The 17,452-nt window shown below is 38.0% G+C and overlaps 1 protein-coding gene, 1 long non-coding RNA gene and 6 other non-coding genes across 8 annotated transcripts in view; 4 read left to right on the top strand and 4 right to left on the bottom strand.

The window, feature by feature from the left end:
* Positions 1-65: 65 nt before the first annotated feature.
* trnaq-cug (transfer RNA glutamine (anticodon CUG)) lies at positions 66-137 on the bottom strand. Its single transcript has one exon. It is a non-coding gene; the product is annotated as a tRNA-Gln (tRNA).
* On the bottom strand, positions 138-4,981 carry LOC110439498 (uncharacterized). The gene is made up of 5 exons (XM_068220617.2): positions 4,624-4,981; positions 4,443-4,547; positions 4,042-4,337; positions 3,118-3,957; positions 138-165 (listed from the first exon to the last, which is right to left on the bottom strand). Exons 1-5 carry the CDS (start codon positions 4,960-4,962, stop codon positions 138-140), a joined length of 1,608 nt encoding a protein of 535 aa, XP_068076718.2. The 5' UTR covers positions 4,963-4,981.
* On the bottom strand, positions 1,088-1,161 carry trnai-aau (transfer RNA isoleucine (anticodon AAU)). Its single transcript has one exon. It is a non-coding gene; the product is annotated as a tRNA-Ile (tRNA).
* Positions 1,270-1,341, bottom strand: trnaq-cug (transfer RNA glutamine (anticodon CUG)). The gene has a single exon. It is a non-coding gene; the product is annotated as a tRNA-Gln (tRNA).
* Positions 4,982-7,378: 2,397 nt separating the features above from the next.
* Positions 7,379-7,460, top strand: trnas-aga (transfer RNA serine (anticodon AGA)). Its single transcript has one exon. It is a non-coding gene; the product is annotated as a tRNA-Ser (tRNA).
* Positions 7,461-8,216: 756 nt separating this feature from the next.
* Positions 8,217-8,289, top strand: trnak-uuu (transfer RNA lysine (anticodon UUU)). Its single transcript has one exon. It is a non-coding gene; the product is annotated as a tRNA-Lys (tRNA).
* Positions 8,290-8,407: 118 nt separating this feature from the next.
* trnas-uga (transfer RNA serine (anticodon UGA)) lies at positions 8,408-8,489 on the top strand. Its single transcript has one exon. It is a non-coding gene; the product is annotated as a tRNA-Ser (tRNA).
* A 2,427-nt stretch (positions 8,490-10,916) lies between these two features.
* Positions 10,917-17,452, top strand: part of LOC141381752 (uncharacterized) — a 537,547-nt gene continuing 531,011 nt past the window's right edge. Inside the window, exon 1 of the long non-coding RNA XR_012402404.1 lies at positions 10,917-10,935. This is a non-coding gene — a long non-coding RNA (uncharacterized lncRNA). The remainder of the gene's footprint in view (positions 10,936-17,452) is intronic.

Here is a 17,452-nt window from a genome sequence, read left to right as displayed (position 1 = left end):
TTTCCGGCCTTCAAGAGATAAGAATGCTATTCCAGCTTTTTTTGTGCAGTGCTGGTAAAAAAACAAGGTCCCACCGAGATTTGAACTTGGATCACTGGATTCAGAGTCCAGAGTGCTAACCATTACACCATGGAACCTCAAGTCTTCTGGTTAGTGCTGCCCGGGCTAAACAGAAAAAAAGAAAAAAAAAAAAAAGAAAGACAACGGCCTTGCCAGAAAGTAGCAGAATGTCAATACAAGGCAGTGCCAATGTGCATTGATTTCTGAGTAACTCGTCATTCGGCATGCCGGGCTCCTCACACGTTTACTGGAGCAGGACCAGGTAGGGCCTTCAAAAGAAAAGCGCACTATTCCAGGTATTTTGACGACTAAACGGCAGGCAGGGCAAAGAGGCCACCACAGAGCAAATGTGATCTTTTTTTTCTGTTTTGACCACGTCGAAAATTGTCAATTTTTGATTGCTCTGAGGGGGAATTAGCTCAAATGGTTAAGCGCTCGCTTTGCATGCTAGAGGTAGCGGGAACAATGCCTGCATTCTCCACCTCTGTTTTCATGCCTTTTTACATTGGCTTTTTTTGCAAAGCTGGTGGCACCTTGAGGGTTTAAAGCCAAACTACTTACGTCAGCTTTGCCGGTTTCCGTGTAGTACATATCATTGCAAGCCTTCAGAAGCCCTATCAAGTCACAGTTTTCTTTTATTCAGCAGCGTGTCCGCAGTGGGACATCAAAGCGCTAAATACATAGCATTATAGAGTGCTGTCGATCCGGCCATTGGAATCATCGCCAGAAGCAATGTGACTATCTGGGAGGAAGATAGCGTTTTGGTCAAGTGGAAGCAGGTGGACTTAAGGGTGAAGCAGCTAGGCTTTTTGGGTGACTTTCAGTCACCTGACCCTTGTGCACAAAATAAAACAACAGCACTGTTTTGCTGAAACCCAGGATCGGACCAGGGACCTTTAAACCTTAAGTCTAATGCTCTCCCAACAGAGCTATTTCGTCTGCCCTTTCACTAGTATCCTGCAGCATACATGTCTGTGAGACTAAGCAGAATCCTGAAATGCCTCTGAGGCCTTAAAGGGTAAAAGTTTGGCCAGTACGGGGATCGAACCCGCGACCTTGGCGTTATTAGCACCACGCTCTAACCAGCTGAGCTAACCGGCCACTTTCCGCCATGTTTGCTAAAAAGCTCAGAGTAACTGTCATTTTCCGGCCTTCAAGAGATAAGAATGCTATTCCAGCTTTTTTTTGTTTAGTGCTGGTAAAATAACAAGGTCCCACCGAGATTTGAACTCGGATCACTGGATTCAGAGTCCAGAGTGCTAACCATTACACCATGGAACCTCAAGTCTTCTGGTTGGTGCTGCCCGGGCTAAACAGAAAAAAAAGAAAAAAAAAAAAGAAAGAAAGAAAACGGCCTTGCCATAAAGTAGCAGAATGTCAATACAAGGCAGTGCCAATGTGCATTGATTTCTGAGTTACTCGTCATTCGGCATGCCTGGCTCCTCACACGCAGTGGGACATTAAAGCGCTAAATACATAGCATTATAGAGTGCTGTCGATTAGGCCATTGGAATCATCGCCAGAAGCAACGTGACCATCTGGGAGGAAGGCATGCAGGGCTCCTCACACGTTTACTAGAGCAGGACTAGGTAGCGCCTTCAAAAGAAAAGCGCGCTATTCCAGGTATTTTGATGACTAAACGGCGGGCAGAACAAAGAGGCCACCACAGAGCAGATGTGATCTTTTTTTTTTTTGACGCCAAAAACTACCAATTTGAATTTTTCTGAGGGGAATTAGCTCAAATGGTAGAGCGCTCGCTTAGCATAGGAAGGGGCCCAATCTTCTCGCTCACTCGCAAGCGAACAAGCCGGAAAAAAACGGAAAAATGCGACAAATTTTGCTTGCAGTAGTGTTCGCGGCTTTGTGACTGTGCATAATGTGGTATTTTGGTTGCATATTGCATGTCATTTGTAAATGTCATTTTTTTTGCGTGCTGGATTCGAACACACGATCTGTGTAACACAATATCCAATCAGTGTCGGTTTCAGCGGAGCCAATCAGCTGCGCTCTTATTGAAATTTTACTGACGTAACACAGGCAATTATATTGATATTACTATTATTATGTGGATATTGTTCTTAAAAAGCATATTATGTTAATTAAAAATGAATGAAAATGTTTCAATTAAACATATGTATGCATGTTTATGTATATATAAGTATATTATATATATATATATATTTATGTATTAATATATAAATATATACTATACTATACTATACTATATATATATATATATATATATATATATATATATATATATATATATATATGTTTTATTTCTTTATGTAATAACTTTAAATGAATGCACACAAAAACAAGTAATATGCAAAATGGTTTATTAAAATGAACACAAATATTAAAATCGCAAAACAATTAAAAAAATGTAAAAAACTAAATAAAAACATATCTTTATATATAAACTATATAATATACAATAAATAAAAGCAATACAATATATATTTATTTATTATGCACGTGTAATATATTAAAACAATACTATATATAAATATATTTATTTATTATACACATTATATAAAAACAATACTCTATATATATATATTTATTTTTATATGCACAATATATTAAACAATAATATAAATAAATAATAAAATGCAAGAGTGGGGGCACGTAATGTATAAAATATAAGCAATGTATATTGCTTATATTTTATACATTTAAGCAATGTATAAAATGCTATTTTTTTTAAGAAATATAAATATATTTTTACTTAAAATGCACACAAATATTAAATAAGTACACACAAGACAAAATAAGAGTGGGCCTATAAGTGCCACTTTAAAATGCTAAATATTAACACACAAAAATTAAATAAAATGAGAGAGAGAGAGAGAGAGTACCCATGTAACATTTACAAAAATATATATAGCAATTTGTCCTTTATTCTGGAGCTGGAGTGCCAACCAGTCCTCTAAGGATTTGCCATTTGAAGTTTGCAGGCAAAATGTGGCATTACCAAATCGGCTATGGCCAAACTCCTTAGTCTTTGGTTGCCCACATTTGCTGCAAACATTAAAAGTAACCGCACGCACATACTTCCTTTTGTGGACTCCACTTTCCTTCTCCTGTTCCCGTCTGCGCCTGTTCCTCTGGACGTAACGGGACACAGGAACAGCAGGTGGAGCAGGTGCAGGTGGAGGAACAGCAGGTGCAGGTGGAGCAGGTGCAGGTGGAGGAACAGCAGGTGCAGGTGAAGCTGGGACTGCACTGGATGTTGGTGCAGCAAATGATGGAATCACCATTGACACACTCATGTCTGGGTTAAAAACAAGTGTGCCAAACAATGATCCAGGTCCTGAAATGGGCTGCACAACACCTGGTGCTATGGGGGGTGGTGCAATGGGGCACACCGTGCTGGGGGTCGGTGGAAAGGAGCACACCGTGGTGGGGGCAGACACAATGGGGCGCACTGTGGTGGGGGCCGGCCCAATAGGGTGCACTGTGGTGGAGGCTGGTATGATGGGGCACACTGTGGTGGAGGCTGGCGAGATGGGGCGCACTGTGGTGAAGGTCGGTGTGACGGGGCACACCATGGTAGGGGCCGGTGCAATGTGGCAGACTGTGGTGGGGGTTGGCACGATGGGGCATACCGTCGTGGGTGCCGGTGGAAAGGAGCACACCGTGGTGGCATCCGGCAAGAAGGAGCAAACTGTGGTGGTTGCAGAAGCAGACTTTCGACCAGGTCGAAGAAGAGGTGCCTGTCCTTCTTTATTTGGAGGAAAGACAAACTGGTGTTTGGGGCCTGATGTTGATGGTGCCTCGTCCAATTTTTCCCTCGGCAAAGGAAGCTGCATATCTGCCACAGCAATTGGATCAAGTGGAGTCAGTCCCTGAGTGAGTACACTCATTTCCTGATCCTTTTGCCTCCGTTGAAACCTGATAATAAATGATATGTATTATTCATATATTTTAATTTATAAGTATTCAGGTAATTTAAAGAAAATAATGTGCTTTGCTTACCACTGAATAAGCGTCTTCTGGTTTAGCTCAAAAAGCTGGATCACTGTTTCATCCATCAGTCTGCGACTGCCAAGCACCAGATCCCGGATGTGGTGGTAATCGGTCAGTATTTTAGACCACCTGGGCGTGCGAACATCAGCCTTCTTGGAAGTGGACTTGTGTACGGCACACAGCTTTGTACAAATGGCCTCAACCAAGCGGCTGGTGGTAGGCCACTGTGCTGGACCCCCAGGATGTCCAATCAGACAGCGCTTGACGCTCTCCACACCTGGAGTGACTCTGGAGCGCTTCGGTGCCTTAAAGCGCCCATGTGTCAGCTGAGGCTAATGTCGAGGCTGGTAGTTGATGCGCTGTTTATCAACATCCAGGAGAGCTGTCCACAGCTGAATGGCCTCTGTCACCTGCAGGTCAGTGAGGTAAGGAGCCTCACGAAGACCTACCAAATAAGCAGCCTGATCCTGCACCTTGTCCCACCCAGCAATGCCATCAGGTCCAATGACTACTCCCTGGTAAATACAGAATAAATTTAGTATATGTGGAATAAAAAAAGACTAAATCAAATTAAGTTCTTAATAATCTTACCTGAGCCTCAACAGAGAGACTGTCTCCAGACTTGGATGGCTGTGACGGCACTGAGGGGGCTGGGCTAGGAAGCTGTCCTTCTCCACCAGCTGATGTGGACGGCTCAGCCAGTGATGCTGGGGACTGAGGCAGAGGCGAAGATGAGGGGCTGTTTCTGAGATCACGGCAGGGGTCATCCTCAAACAGCACTGGAACTGTGATGTCCTTCATGATCACCTCCTCAAACCCGTCATCTTGTAGATCCTCGTCATCAACTTCCTCCACCAGCCTGTCTTCCTCCTCTGGGTTCTGGAGCACCGGAGTCAGGGTTTTGCCGGTCTGGCTGTAAAGGTGCTCCATTCCCAGCAATTCACCTTAAAAAAATAAAACAATAAAAAAACATATATTAAATAAAACTAATTATAAAATAAACATTTAGATTACCATTTTGTGTAGTACATTAAAAGCTTAATGAATAACTTCCATAACAACTAATTAATGGATTTCTTGCCTGTATATGCTCCAGGAGGGTGATAGCGGTTCTCCCAGGGCTTGCGTCCTGAGACATATCTTTTGGTGGACAATGAGCATTGTGTTTTTCCTCTCTCTCTCCCTGCAGGTAACTGTGTCCACCTGGTAGCAATCATTGGATCTTTCTAGAGAGGAGTGAGAGTATTTAACCTGAGCTGCACTTCAAACCAGTGTTGGTGGTGTCAAGTGCAGTGGCTGAGCTTTTCTCCAAATTCAGACCTGACTCATGAGGTGAACGGATCAATTCTTTTTCCGGCTCTAAATGCGTATGATTGGCCCATGATGAACGAGTGACTCAGACCCGATAGAGGACTCAAGAGATGAACGGATCAATTCTTTTTGCAGCTCTAAACGTGTATGATTGGCCCGTGAGGAACGAATCACTCAAACCCGATAGAGGACTCAAGAGATGAACGGATCGATTCTTTTTTTCGGCTCTAAACGCGTATTATTGGCCCGTGAGGAACGAATGACTCAGACCCGATAGAGGACTCGAGAGATGAACGGATCAAATATTTTTCCTGCTCTAAACGTGTATGATTGGCCCGTAATGAACGAGTGACTCAGACCCGATAGAGGACTCGAGAGGTGAACGGATCAAATCTTTTTCGGCTCTAAACGCATATGATTGGTTTCTGCCTTTCCGCGATGAACGACACGAAATGTGATGAAGACTTGAAATAACGATACCACCTGCACAAATGTACGCACGCGCAAATTAACAACAACCCTGAGAGGACTTGTAGTTCCCAAATCATATTGAAGATTCGTTTAAAATGAAAGAAATGTTCATGATCGACCCATTACTAAACCTGGTTAGATACCTGCTCCAGTCGGGGATTGAACCTTGTGATCTACCCAAAGTGTTATTTATGGACATATTTCTTGAACCAGTACTGTTATATATGCATTGAGTAGTTTCTGGTGGGCAAAAAATACAAAATATAACCTTAATTTCGCTTCTTTCTTTCTCAATTTCTCAAATTTTCTTATTTTTCTTGTGCTTTTTTCTTCCCCTTCCAAAACAGACTATTGTTCCCCAGCTTTAGCGGAGTCGGTAGAGGGTCCAGGGTTCAAGTTCGTGTTCGGGCATGAGAGACTCTTTGTGGAGCCACAGCTTTTGCCGTTGAGCCATCGCTTGCTGAAAGTTTCATCTGAATGCACAACACGTGTACTAGGCATGAGGACATGGGAGAACAGGCAGTCTTGTAGTCATGGCTGAGTGGTTAAGGCGATCGACTAGATATCTGTTGGGGTATTCTCCCGCAGGTTCAAGTCCTGCCAGCTATACCCACATCCTGTTCCTTTTTAAAATTGCAGCAGTCATCAATTGTTTGCATTTCCATTGTTTCTTGGGAAAAGCGTTGTGCTGGTAGGAGGAGAAAAACAACAGTGTGTTCTCACTGAAGAGAAAGGGGCATATCACATGGAGGAACATACCACACAAGAGCCACAGCGGCTGTCTTGTAGCTCGCTGTGATCGTATAGTGGTAAGTGTTCTGCATTGTGGCTGCAGCAACCCTGCTTCAAATACGTGTCATGGCATGTTTTTCAAGGCGACATTGGTGTTGCACTCTGTGTTGCCATCCATAATCTCCAGCCTCCTTTTAGTGCAGGCTGTGCTAATGGCACGTCCTGAATGTTTACGTTTCCTAAAGTGTGGAGGACTAGAGATTCGATATAAGAGAAATAGGATCTTTGATGGCAGCATGCTGTGTAGATAAGTACTGATCAAGTCATGCTTCTAAGGCATGGAAGGAATCTTTTCAATTGTTGAGTGTCCATTCATTGCCACAACAGCAGAAAGACCTTCTGCAGTTATCATTGATCTCTTTAATGTCTCCTACATGACATGGAGTCCAAACTATTGTGTTGTACTGATGTCTACACCTACAACAACCATAAACCCAACCTCAAAGTAACCTGTCGTGTTTTAGCAACATCTACACCAACCATAAGCTTAAACCTCATCTCACGGTAAACTTTAGTGTACTGTGAAGGTCTGCGCCAACCACAACCCTAAAAATTGCCTACTTGAAAATTACTGTTGTGGAGCCTGGAAAGCTCATTCGGTAGAACATCAGACTTTTAATCTGAGGGTCCAGAGTTTAAGTCCCTGTTCGGGCGTGTAAGGCTCATTTTGTGGAGCCACAGCTTTTGCCGTTGAGCTATCGCTTGATTAAAGTTTCAACTGGATGCACAATACATGTACTACACATAAAGACATGGCAGTTCAGTCAGTCTTGTAGTCATGGCCGAGTGGTTAAGGCGATGGACTAGAAATCTATTGGGGTCTCCCCGTGCATGTTCGAATCCTGCCGACTACGTCATCTCCCATTTTAAAATTGCAGCAGTTATCAATTGTTTGCATTTCCATTGTTTCTTGGGAAAAGCGTTGTTCTTGTAGGAGGAGAAAAACAACAGCGTTCTATCTGAACAGAAAGGGGGCATATCACAGGGAGGAACATACCACACAAGGTCCACAATGGCTGTCCCGTAGCTCGCCGTGATCGTATAGTGGTTAGTACTCTGCGTTGTGGCTGCAGCAACCCCGGTTCAAATCCGGGTCATTGTAGATTTTTCAAGGTGACATTGGAGTTGCACTCTGTGTTACCATTCGTAATCTCCAGCCACCTTTTAGTGCAGGCTGTGCTAATGGCACGTCCTGAATGTTTACGTTTCCTAAAGTGTGAAAAACTAAGGATTCGATATGAGAAACAGGATTTTTGATGCCAGTATGCTGTGTAGATAAGTACTGATCAAGTCATGCTTCTAAGGCATAGAAGGAATCTTTTCAATTGTTGAGTGTCCATTCATTGCCACAACAGCAGAAAGACCTTCTGCAGTTATCATTGATCTATTTAATGTCTCCTACATGACATGGAGTTCAAACTATTGTGTTGTACTAATGTCTACATCTACAACAACCATAAACCCAAGCTTAATGTAACCTGTCGTGTTTTAGCAACATCAACACCAACCATAAGCTTAAAACCCCATCTCACGGTAAACTTGAGAGTTCTGTAAAGGTCTGCGCCGACCACAACTGTAAACCTTGCCTACTTGTAAATTACTGTTGTAGAGCCCGGATAGCTCAGTCGGTAGAGCATCAGACTTTTAATCTGAGGGTCCAGGGTTCAAGTCCCTGTTTGGGCGTGTAAGGCTCATTTTGTGGAGCCACAGCTTTTGCCGTTGAGCTATCACTTGGTGAAAGTTTCATCTGGATGCACAATACGTGTACTAGTCATGAAGACATGGCAGGTTAGACCGTCTTGTAGTCGTGGCCGAGTGGTTAAGGCGATGGACTTGAAATCCATTGGGGTCTCCCTGCGCAGGTTTGAATCCTGCCGACTACGTCCTCTCTCTTTTTAAAATTGCAGCAGTCATCAATTGTTTGCATTTCCATTGTTTCTTGGGAAAAGCGTTGTGCTGGTAGGAGGAGAAAAACAACAGCGTGTTCTCACTGAACAGAAAGGGGCATATCACAGGGAGAAACATACCACACAGGTGTTACAACGGCTGTCCCATAGCTCGCCGTGATCGTATAGTGGTTAGTACTCTGCGTTGTGGCCGCAGCAACCCCGGTTTGACTCCTGGTCATGGCAAGTTTTTAAGGTGACATTGGTGTTGCCCTCTGTGTTGCCATCCGTAATCTCCAGCCTCCTTTTAGTGCAGGCTGTGCTAATGGCACGTCCTTAATGTTTACGTTTCCTAAAGTGTGGAAGAGTAGGGATTCGATATGAGAAACGAGATCTTTGATGCCAGCATGCTGTGTAGAAAAGTACGGATCAAGTCACGCTTCTAAGGCATGGAAGAAATCTTTTCAATTGTTAAGTCTCCATTCTTTGCCACAACAACAGAAAGACCTTCTGCAGTTATCATTGATCTATTTAATGTCTCCTACATGACATGGAGTCCAAACTATTGTGTTGATCTTATGTCTACCCCTACAACAACCATAAACCCAACCTCAAAGTAACCTGTCGTGTTTTAGCAACATCCACACTAAACATAAGCTTAAACCCCATCTCACGGTAAACTTTAGTGTACTGTAAAGGCAGTCTTGTAGTCGTGGCCGAGTGGTTAAGGCGATGGACTAGAAATTTATTGGGGTCTCCCTACCTCCTCTCCCCTTTTAAAATTGCAGCAATCATCAATTGTTTGCATTTCCATTGTTTCTTAGGAAAAGCGTTGTGCTGGTAGGAGGAGAAAAACAACTGCGTGTTCTCATTGAACAGAAAGGGGCATATCACAGAAACAAACATGGCTAACATGGAACGACAAGAAAATCAACAACAGGAAAGACAACATGAAAGGAGAGGAAAGAAGTACTTGAAGGAAGCAACTGTAATACTAAACGTGGACAAAGTAAAAGAGGTGAGAGTTTCAGACATTATTAAGGCGTTAACAGAAAAATGTGGACATGGGAGAATTTTGGCAATAAGACCAAGAAAGGACAAAGAATATGAAATAAGTTTAGAAGAGGAAGAAACTTGTGACAAACTGATTGATGGACTAACAATAAATGAAGAGAACTGTGAAGTTAAAATGTTACAAAACAGAGACTACGTTGTCTTCTTTATGCACTTGCCTGTTTATCTGGAGGATAGTTTAATATTAGAAAAATTGGATGGATGGGGTGTTAGCCCCTTATCAAAAATTAAAAGGAGGACATATCCGGGCACTGAGATTGAGGATGGGACAAGGTTCATAAAGACACGGTTTCCCAAGGAGGTGGCTTCGCTTCCATATAGCACGAAGTTTGAAACGGCAGAAGGACCACAATATTTCCGGGTGATGCACAGCCACCAAGTTAAGATTTGTAGGCTGTGTATGAGCCCGGAGCATGTGATGAAAGACTGCCCAAACTTTAGGTGCTTTAAGTGCGAAGAAAGAGGACATTTTGCAAGAAACTGTGATGCAATTAAATGCCCAGAATGCCTCTAAATTTTAGCAAAATGTGAATGTTGGATGGAGGCAGAGAAAGGAGAAGTGAGAAACCAGATAAGCAGGCAAGTGCATGAAGTAAACAATGTAGAACAAAATGAAGGAGAAGAACAAGCAGGAGTTTTACAACTAAAAGACTTACTGAAAGAGATACAAAATAGAAAAGACATTCAAGAGGATAAGAAAAGGCATAAGTGGAATAATGAAGATGACATTTTTTGTGAAGAAAGACATGAAGAAGAGAGAGGAAAAATGCAAAATGAAGCAAATGAAAGACTGATATTGGAAGAAAGGGAGAGGCAAACGCTTTTCAAAGAAAAGGAAAAAAGAGAAGAAGAGGATAATGAAAACATAGAAATGGAAACAATGGACAATTCTCAGATGTGTGGAGACAATGAGGTGAAGACTGGACAAAGAAATGAAGAAAAAAGTAATGAAATTGGAAGAGAAGAAGAAATTAAAATGGACAGAGAGGAGAGATGAACAATTTGAAGAAGGATATTAAAGATTAAACCTAATCTAGAAAGTACAAAGAGAAAATTGACTACAAGAATGAAAAACATGAACAGATATGAAGTGTTAAAGGAAATGGAGGGAGATGATGAGTAATAATAATTTTTAGGTTTTTAATTTTATTTTTATTTCTTTTAATGGTTTTAAAATGTGTATCTTTTAATGCAAGAGGTATGATGGAAAAAGGGAAATTTGAGAAAATAAGAGAAAAATGTAAAAATAAGGACATGATAGTATTACAAGAAACAAACTGGAAAGATTATGTAATGGAAGATTTTAAAAAGAAGTGGGAGGGGGATATCTTATATAACAATGGTGATGGCAAATAAAAAAAAAAAAGATGTTTTTAATATTTAAAAAATTGTGTATTAAGACAACAATTGAAAGTGTTTAGTGATAGAAGTAAACTATGAAGGACAAAAAATGATTATAGCCAATATACATGCACCAACGGAAGAGAAAGATAAAAAAGAGTTTTTTAAGATTTTAAATAAGGTAATTGAGAGATATAAAAAAATAATAACGGTAGGAGATTTTAATACAGTTTTTAATAAACAAGACATGGCAGATGGAATGGTTTTTAAATCTGACACCGCAAGGAAAGAACTAAAGGAGCTAATAAAAGAAAATAATTTAATGGACATATGGAGGGAAAATAACAAAGAAAAAAGAGAGTTTTCAAGGAGACAAATAGTTGGAGATTTTATATGTCAAACAAGAATAGATTTTATATTATGTACTAGGAATATTGAGAATTTTATAGAAAATGTACAGTATGAAGAGAACAGTTTTAGTGATCAGAAGCTCTTGCATTTTAAAGTGAATATAGAAAACATACAAAAAGGACCAGGAACTTGGATTTTAAACACAACCATTTTAAAAAATGAAGATTATGTTAAAAAAAATCAAAGAAATAATAGAGAAAGAAAAAGAAAATAGAATGTATGATGAAGATAAAAGTATATGGTGGGAAAACACAAAATATCAAATAAGAAAATACACAATCAAATATTGCGCAGTACTACAAAGATGTAAAAAGTATACAGAAAAAGAAGTTAAAAGATCCTTAGAAAAAGAATTAAACAAGGAAAATAAAGATATTGAAAAAATCAAAGAAATAGAGCAACAATTAAGAGATTAAGAAGAAGATAAACATAAGGGGGCAATGTTGAGGAGCAGATCTAAATACACAGTAGAAGGGGAAAAATGCACGAAATTCTTTTTTGATTTAGAGAAGCAAAGAGGTAAAGCAGGAATAATAAAGGAAATTAAAGGGAGAAATGGAAAAATTGCGAAAGGAAACAGAATACTAGAAGAAATCAAACATTTTTATGAAGATCTTTTTGAAGAAAAAGGTATTGATGAAGAAAAAGAAAGGAAGATTCTAAATTATAAAAAAAGTAAAACTAGAAAAAGATGACAACAAAGAATGTGACAGAGAAATAGATGAAGAAGAGATTGAAATTGCAATAAATTAACTAAATAAAAAGAAAAGTCCACACTGTTAAAAATTGTCCCGTTAAAAAACAGTAAAATACTGTCAGCTGCAGTTGCCAGCAATGTACTGTTATTTTACAGTTTGTTGCTGTAAAAATACATGGACTACATTGATTTACACAATACTCAAGTGAACTCATTTTGCTCACTGAAAGCAACTGCCTCAACTTGGTCAACTGCTGAATGAGTTTATGAAGTAATGTGATATATATGCTTAGAAGCATACTTATAATGATAACTTATTTTAGTTAATTAGAAAAGTTCGGTTAAACTCTAATGTCTTATTTTTCACAACAGCACACATACATGTAAATCTGGAATCACCAGAGAGATTCTGACTGCATCAGCAACTAAACAGCCGCTATCTTTAAATAGAGAAACATGCAGAATAACATCAGCAGTTCATTGTTCATCTTTAACTCATACACTGGCTCTACTCTCCTCCACAACGGTGACAGACAGAAGAAATTAGCTTCAGGTTTTACAGTAAAATACTGTTTTTCCTTGATTTAACAGTAATCTACTGGCAGCTGTGGTTGCCAGCAATCTACTGTTTTTTACAGTCTACTTCCGTTGTGTAAATTAACAGTATATTACTGTTAAAATACATTTTTACACTGTGTTTTTACCTCTCACACCTTTAACCCTTTAAACCCCAGAGCATATACTTCAGTTTTTATTGAAGTGTCCACACTACTGAGTGTTCAAGAAACATGTAGCAAAGCTGAAGTAAATTCATTAATTAACTGACTAATTAAATGATAATTGAGGATTAACAATGAACAAATGTAGAAATACTGAAGGGAAAAAACAAGAACAGAACATACAAAACTTTAGTCACAGCTTTATAATGAAATAACCTGAAGAACAACAAATGATTAAATCATTTAAATGATCAGCGGATGATTAAACAACTCTACAAACATCATCACCAGCTACACTTATTACTTAATCTAGTATTTTTGTATAACATCTACTAAAGTTCTTCTTGAGAAAAAGTTAAAGTTTTACGTCACCATCATGGAGAACAGAGTTTGCTTTAGTTGGGCTCTTAGCCCTGTCATTTTGAACATTTATATATCTTGGCTGCTGCAATTGTTAAGAACTTTGTTTAAAAAGCTCCTTTGTTGTGGCAAACCAGCCAAAAACCTAAATAAGATCTGGTGATGTTCATGTTGCTATTAAATGGCAGAGTCTGTTCTCATTTAGTATAATAAAATTTACTGCTCCTATTCAATGTTAAATCTATTGTTTTACATTATATGTCTATATATGGCAATGATTTCTGGAAGTTTTTAAGAATATCTTGGACAATAACACTGCTCTATGGTGTAAATCACACTCAAAGAGACATCAATAATCAGCATATGAACCTCAATAATGGTGACGACTAACATAATTAACAGTTTAACTCACAAACAGGCAACTGAAAGTCTAAACATAAACAACAGCAGAATCAAACACAAATAAAGAAAACTGTGAGACCATTATACAACATTTATTTATACCGCAATGCATGCTGGGATATTTGTACCGTGCCACTCCCAGCATGCATTGCAGCATGAAACATTTGAGATGTTACCATTGTTGAGATACAAGGTCAGATTCATGAGGTCTGAGTGTGTATTTGTCATTTCTTAACTGTTAAGTAATTACGGAGGTATCTTTTCTGTTCCACTTCTCATTAATTAAATTAATACCTGCAACTAAGCATAAAATCTATTGAATGAGGCCCTTCTTCCAGATTTATAACAAAACATTTATCAGAACTAATTTCAGTCAAATAGATTTCTGTATTTATTGACTTCCCAACTTTATTGCTATAGTACAAACGTTTTGTAAACTCTGTATTACAGCAGTTGGAGAGTCTTCTTAGAAGAAGTTCAAGGGTGATGAGCCCAACTAAATCAGCCCCTCACTCCATTACGGTGACACAAAAAACACCTTAATTTCTGTTGGATCTCATTGTGAATTGTATGGACGTCAAATTAGTCAGTAATAAGTGTGTGTCTGCTGTTGTTTGTGGAGTTGTTTAATGATCCTCTGCTGAGACTGAAGCTGTTTTATTTTATTTGATTTTATTTAATGCTGTAACTCAAGTCACTGTTTGTGTTTCTTGTTTATTTTCTTCAGTAATTGTAATTATTAACAGCAGGTGTTCATCAGTGTCTGAATTCACTCATTAGTGTTCATTAAAACTGTCAGGTGAACTATATTAGTGAACTAGTGTATGAAATAGTGAACAAGGACACAAAGTGTGATTTCAAACACAGACTTCAAAACATCGAATCTGAACTCTGTTAGCTCACAGTTTTCTGCAGTTGGTTACTTTCTCGAAAACAAAAATGTTACCCAGAAAGCACTGTTTTTAACAGAATATTACTGTTTTAGTGAAAAAACATTATTTTACTGTAGAATCTGACCGTTTTTTAACAGCAATTTTTTACAGTGCAGGTATAGATGGAATAGGAAATGAATTTTATATTGTTTTTAAAGATATTTTAAAAGGAATACTTAAAGAAGTTTTTAAAGAAATTTTTAAATGTAAAGAGATGAATGAAAGAATGGGGATGGGATTAATGAAGTTAATATATAAAAGAAAAGGAGCAAAAACTGAATTACAAAATTATAGACCAATAACAATGTTGAATACAGATTTAAAGATTTTAGCAAAAGTTTTAGCGAATAGATTAAAGAAAGTGATGCCTAAATTAATTAAATCAAACCAAGCATATGCAATAAAAGGGAGAGATATAGCAGATGTAACAATGAGTATTAAAAGCACAACAGAATATATACAAGAAAAAAAGATGAATGGGTATTAAATTAAGTTAGATTTTGAAAAGGCTTTTGACAGAGTAGAAAATAAATATTTATTTGATGTACTCATAACATATGGAGTTGGAGAGAATTTTATTTATTGGATTAAAATTTTATATAAAGGGGCTTTTACAAAAGTAAAATGCAATGGTTTTTTAACAGATTGTTTTAAAATTACAAGATCAATTAGACAAGGATGTCCTCTTTCAGCGCTATTATATTCCCTAGTCGCAGAACCTTTAGGGTTAGCAATAAAACAAGAAACTAAAATTAAAGGAATAAAAATAGAAGAAGAGGAGGATGAAGGAAAAATATACCATGGGTTGGGAGATCACGGAGGTCGGTCACCACTTTGTAGGGTCCAGGCAGTTGGTCCAATGACGGTGTCCACTGATGGATGAAGGTTCACTGCATGTTCGGTCTTTGATTTACTTTTAACTTAACTAATATCTGACTCCAATTTTTAGTATGAGGTGGTTTAAAATATTAATATATTTATCCTCGTTTTATCTGACTCCAATTATAAAACATTGATGCGACTATCTTGTTTCCTTCAACATTACTTTAGATTATGATTGATTATTCTGTTCGGTTCATTATTTTTTATGTTATTCTCGTTCATTCGGATTCCTATTACATCCTGAGTCTTGTACCGGCCGATTATACAATCTCTTAAACACAAGTATGTCAGTCTTGGTCATTAAACAGTGGCAATTGACCGCTATCCTACACTGTAAAAAAATGCTGTTAAAAAACGGTCAGATTCTACGGTAAAATAATGTTTTTTCACTAAAACAGTAATATTCTGTTAAAAATGATCCTCTGCTTCACTATTTCATACACTAGTTAACTAATATAGTTCACCTGACAGTTTTAATGAACACTAATGAGTGAATTCAGACACTGATGAACACCTGCTGTTAATAATTACAATTACTGAAGAAAATAAACAAGAAACACAAACAGTGACTTGAGTTACAACATTAAATATAATCAAGTAAAATAAAACAGCTTCAGTCTCAGCAGAGGATCATTAAACAACTCCACAAACAACAGCAGACATACACTTATTACTGACTGATTTGACTTCCATACTATTCTCATTGAGATCCAACAGAAATTGAGGTGTTTTTTGTGTCACCGTAATGGAGTGAGGGGCTGATTTAGTTAGGCTCTTCACCCTGGAACTCATTTAATAAAACTTTCCTACTGCTGTAATATAGAGTTTACAAAACGTTTGTACTCTAGCAATAAAGTTGGGAAGTCAATAAATAGAGAAATCTATTTGTCTGAAATTAGTTCTGATAAATGTTTTGTTATAAATCTGGAAGAAGGGTCTCATGCAATAAATTTTATGCTAAGTTGCAGGTATTAATTTAATTAATGAGAAGTGGAAACAGAAAAGATACCTCCGTAATTACTTAACAGTTAAGAAATGACAAATACACACTCAAACCTCATGAATCTGACCTTGTATCTCAACAATGGTAACAATTTAAATGTTTCATGCTGCAATGCATGCTGGAAGTGGCACGGTACAAATATCCCAGCATGCATTGCGGTATAAATAAATGTTGTATAATGGTCTAACAGTTTTCTTTATTTGTGTTTGATTCTGCTGTTGTTTATGTTTAGACTTTCAGTTGCCTGTTTGTGAGTTAAACTGTTAATTTTGTTAGTTGTCACCATTATTGAGGTTCATATGCTGATTATTGATGTCTCTTTGAGTGTGATTTACACCATAGAGCAGTGTTATTGTCCAAGATATTCTTAAAAACTTCCAGAAATCCTTGCCATATATAGACATATAATGTAAAACGATAGATTTAACATTGAATAGGAGCAGTAAATTTCATTATACTAAATGAGAACAGACCCTGCCATTTAATAGCAACATGAACATCACCAGATCTTATTTAGGTTTTTGGCTGGCTTGCCACAACAAAGGAGCTTTTTAAACAAAGTTCTTAACAATTGCAGCAGCCAAGATATATAAATGTTAAAAATGACAGGGCTAAGAGCCCAACTAAAGCAAACTCTGTTCTCCATGATGGTGACGTAAAACTTTAACTTTTTCTCAAGAAGAACTTTAGTAGATGTTATACAAAAATACATGTATTAAGTAATAAGTGAAGCTGGTGATGATGTTTGTAGAGTTGTTTAATCATCCGCTGATCATTTAAATGATTTAATCATTTGTTGTTCTTCAGCTTATTTCATTATAAAGCTGTGACTAAAGTTTTGTATGTTCTGTTCTTGTTTTTTCCCTTCAGTATTTCTTCATTTGTTCATTGTTAATCCTCAATTATCATTTAATTAGTCATTTAATTAATGAATTTACTTCAGCTTTGCTACATGTTTCTTGAACACTCAGTAGTGTGGACACTTCAATAAAAACTGAAGTATATGCTCTGGGTTTAAAGGGTTAAAGGTGTGAGAGGTAAAAACACAGTGTAAAAATGTATTTTAACAGTAATATACTGTTCATTTAAACTACGGAAATAGACTGTAAAAAAACAGTAGATTGCTGGCAACCACAGCT

The sequence above is a fragment of the Danio rerio genome, chromosome 4 (assembly GCF_049306965.1).
Source record: "Danio rerio strain Tuebingen ecotype United States chromosome 4, GRCz12tu, whole genome shotgun sequence".
Taxonomy (NCBI): Eukaryota; Metazoa; Chordata; class Actinopteri; order Cypriniformes; family Danionidae; genus Danio; species Danio rerio.
The sequence above is the reverse complement of the archived record's forward strand: the minus strand, read 5'-3'. Positions and strand labels throughout refer to the sequence as shown.

Coding starts and splice junctions, on each gene's coding strand:
- LOC110439498 (XM_068220617.2), bottom strand. CDS start 4,962: ATGGAGCACCTTTACAGCCAGACCGGCAAAACCCTGACTCCGGTGCTC. Junction 4,548..4,623: donor GTCTCTCTGTTGAGGCTCAG/GTAAGATTATTA, acceptor TGTATTTACCAG/GGAGTAGTCATTGGACCTGA. Junction 166..3,117: donor AGTGGAGTCCACAAAAGGAA/GTATGTGCGTGC, acceptor TTTTCTGTTTAG/CCCGGGCAGCACTAACCAGA.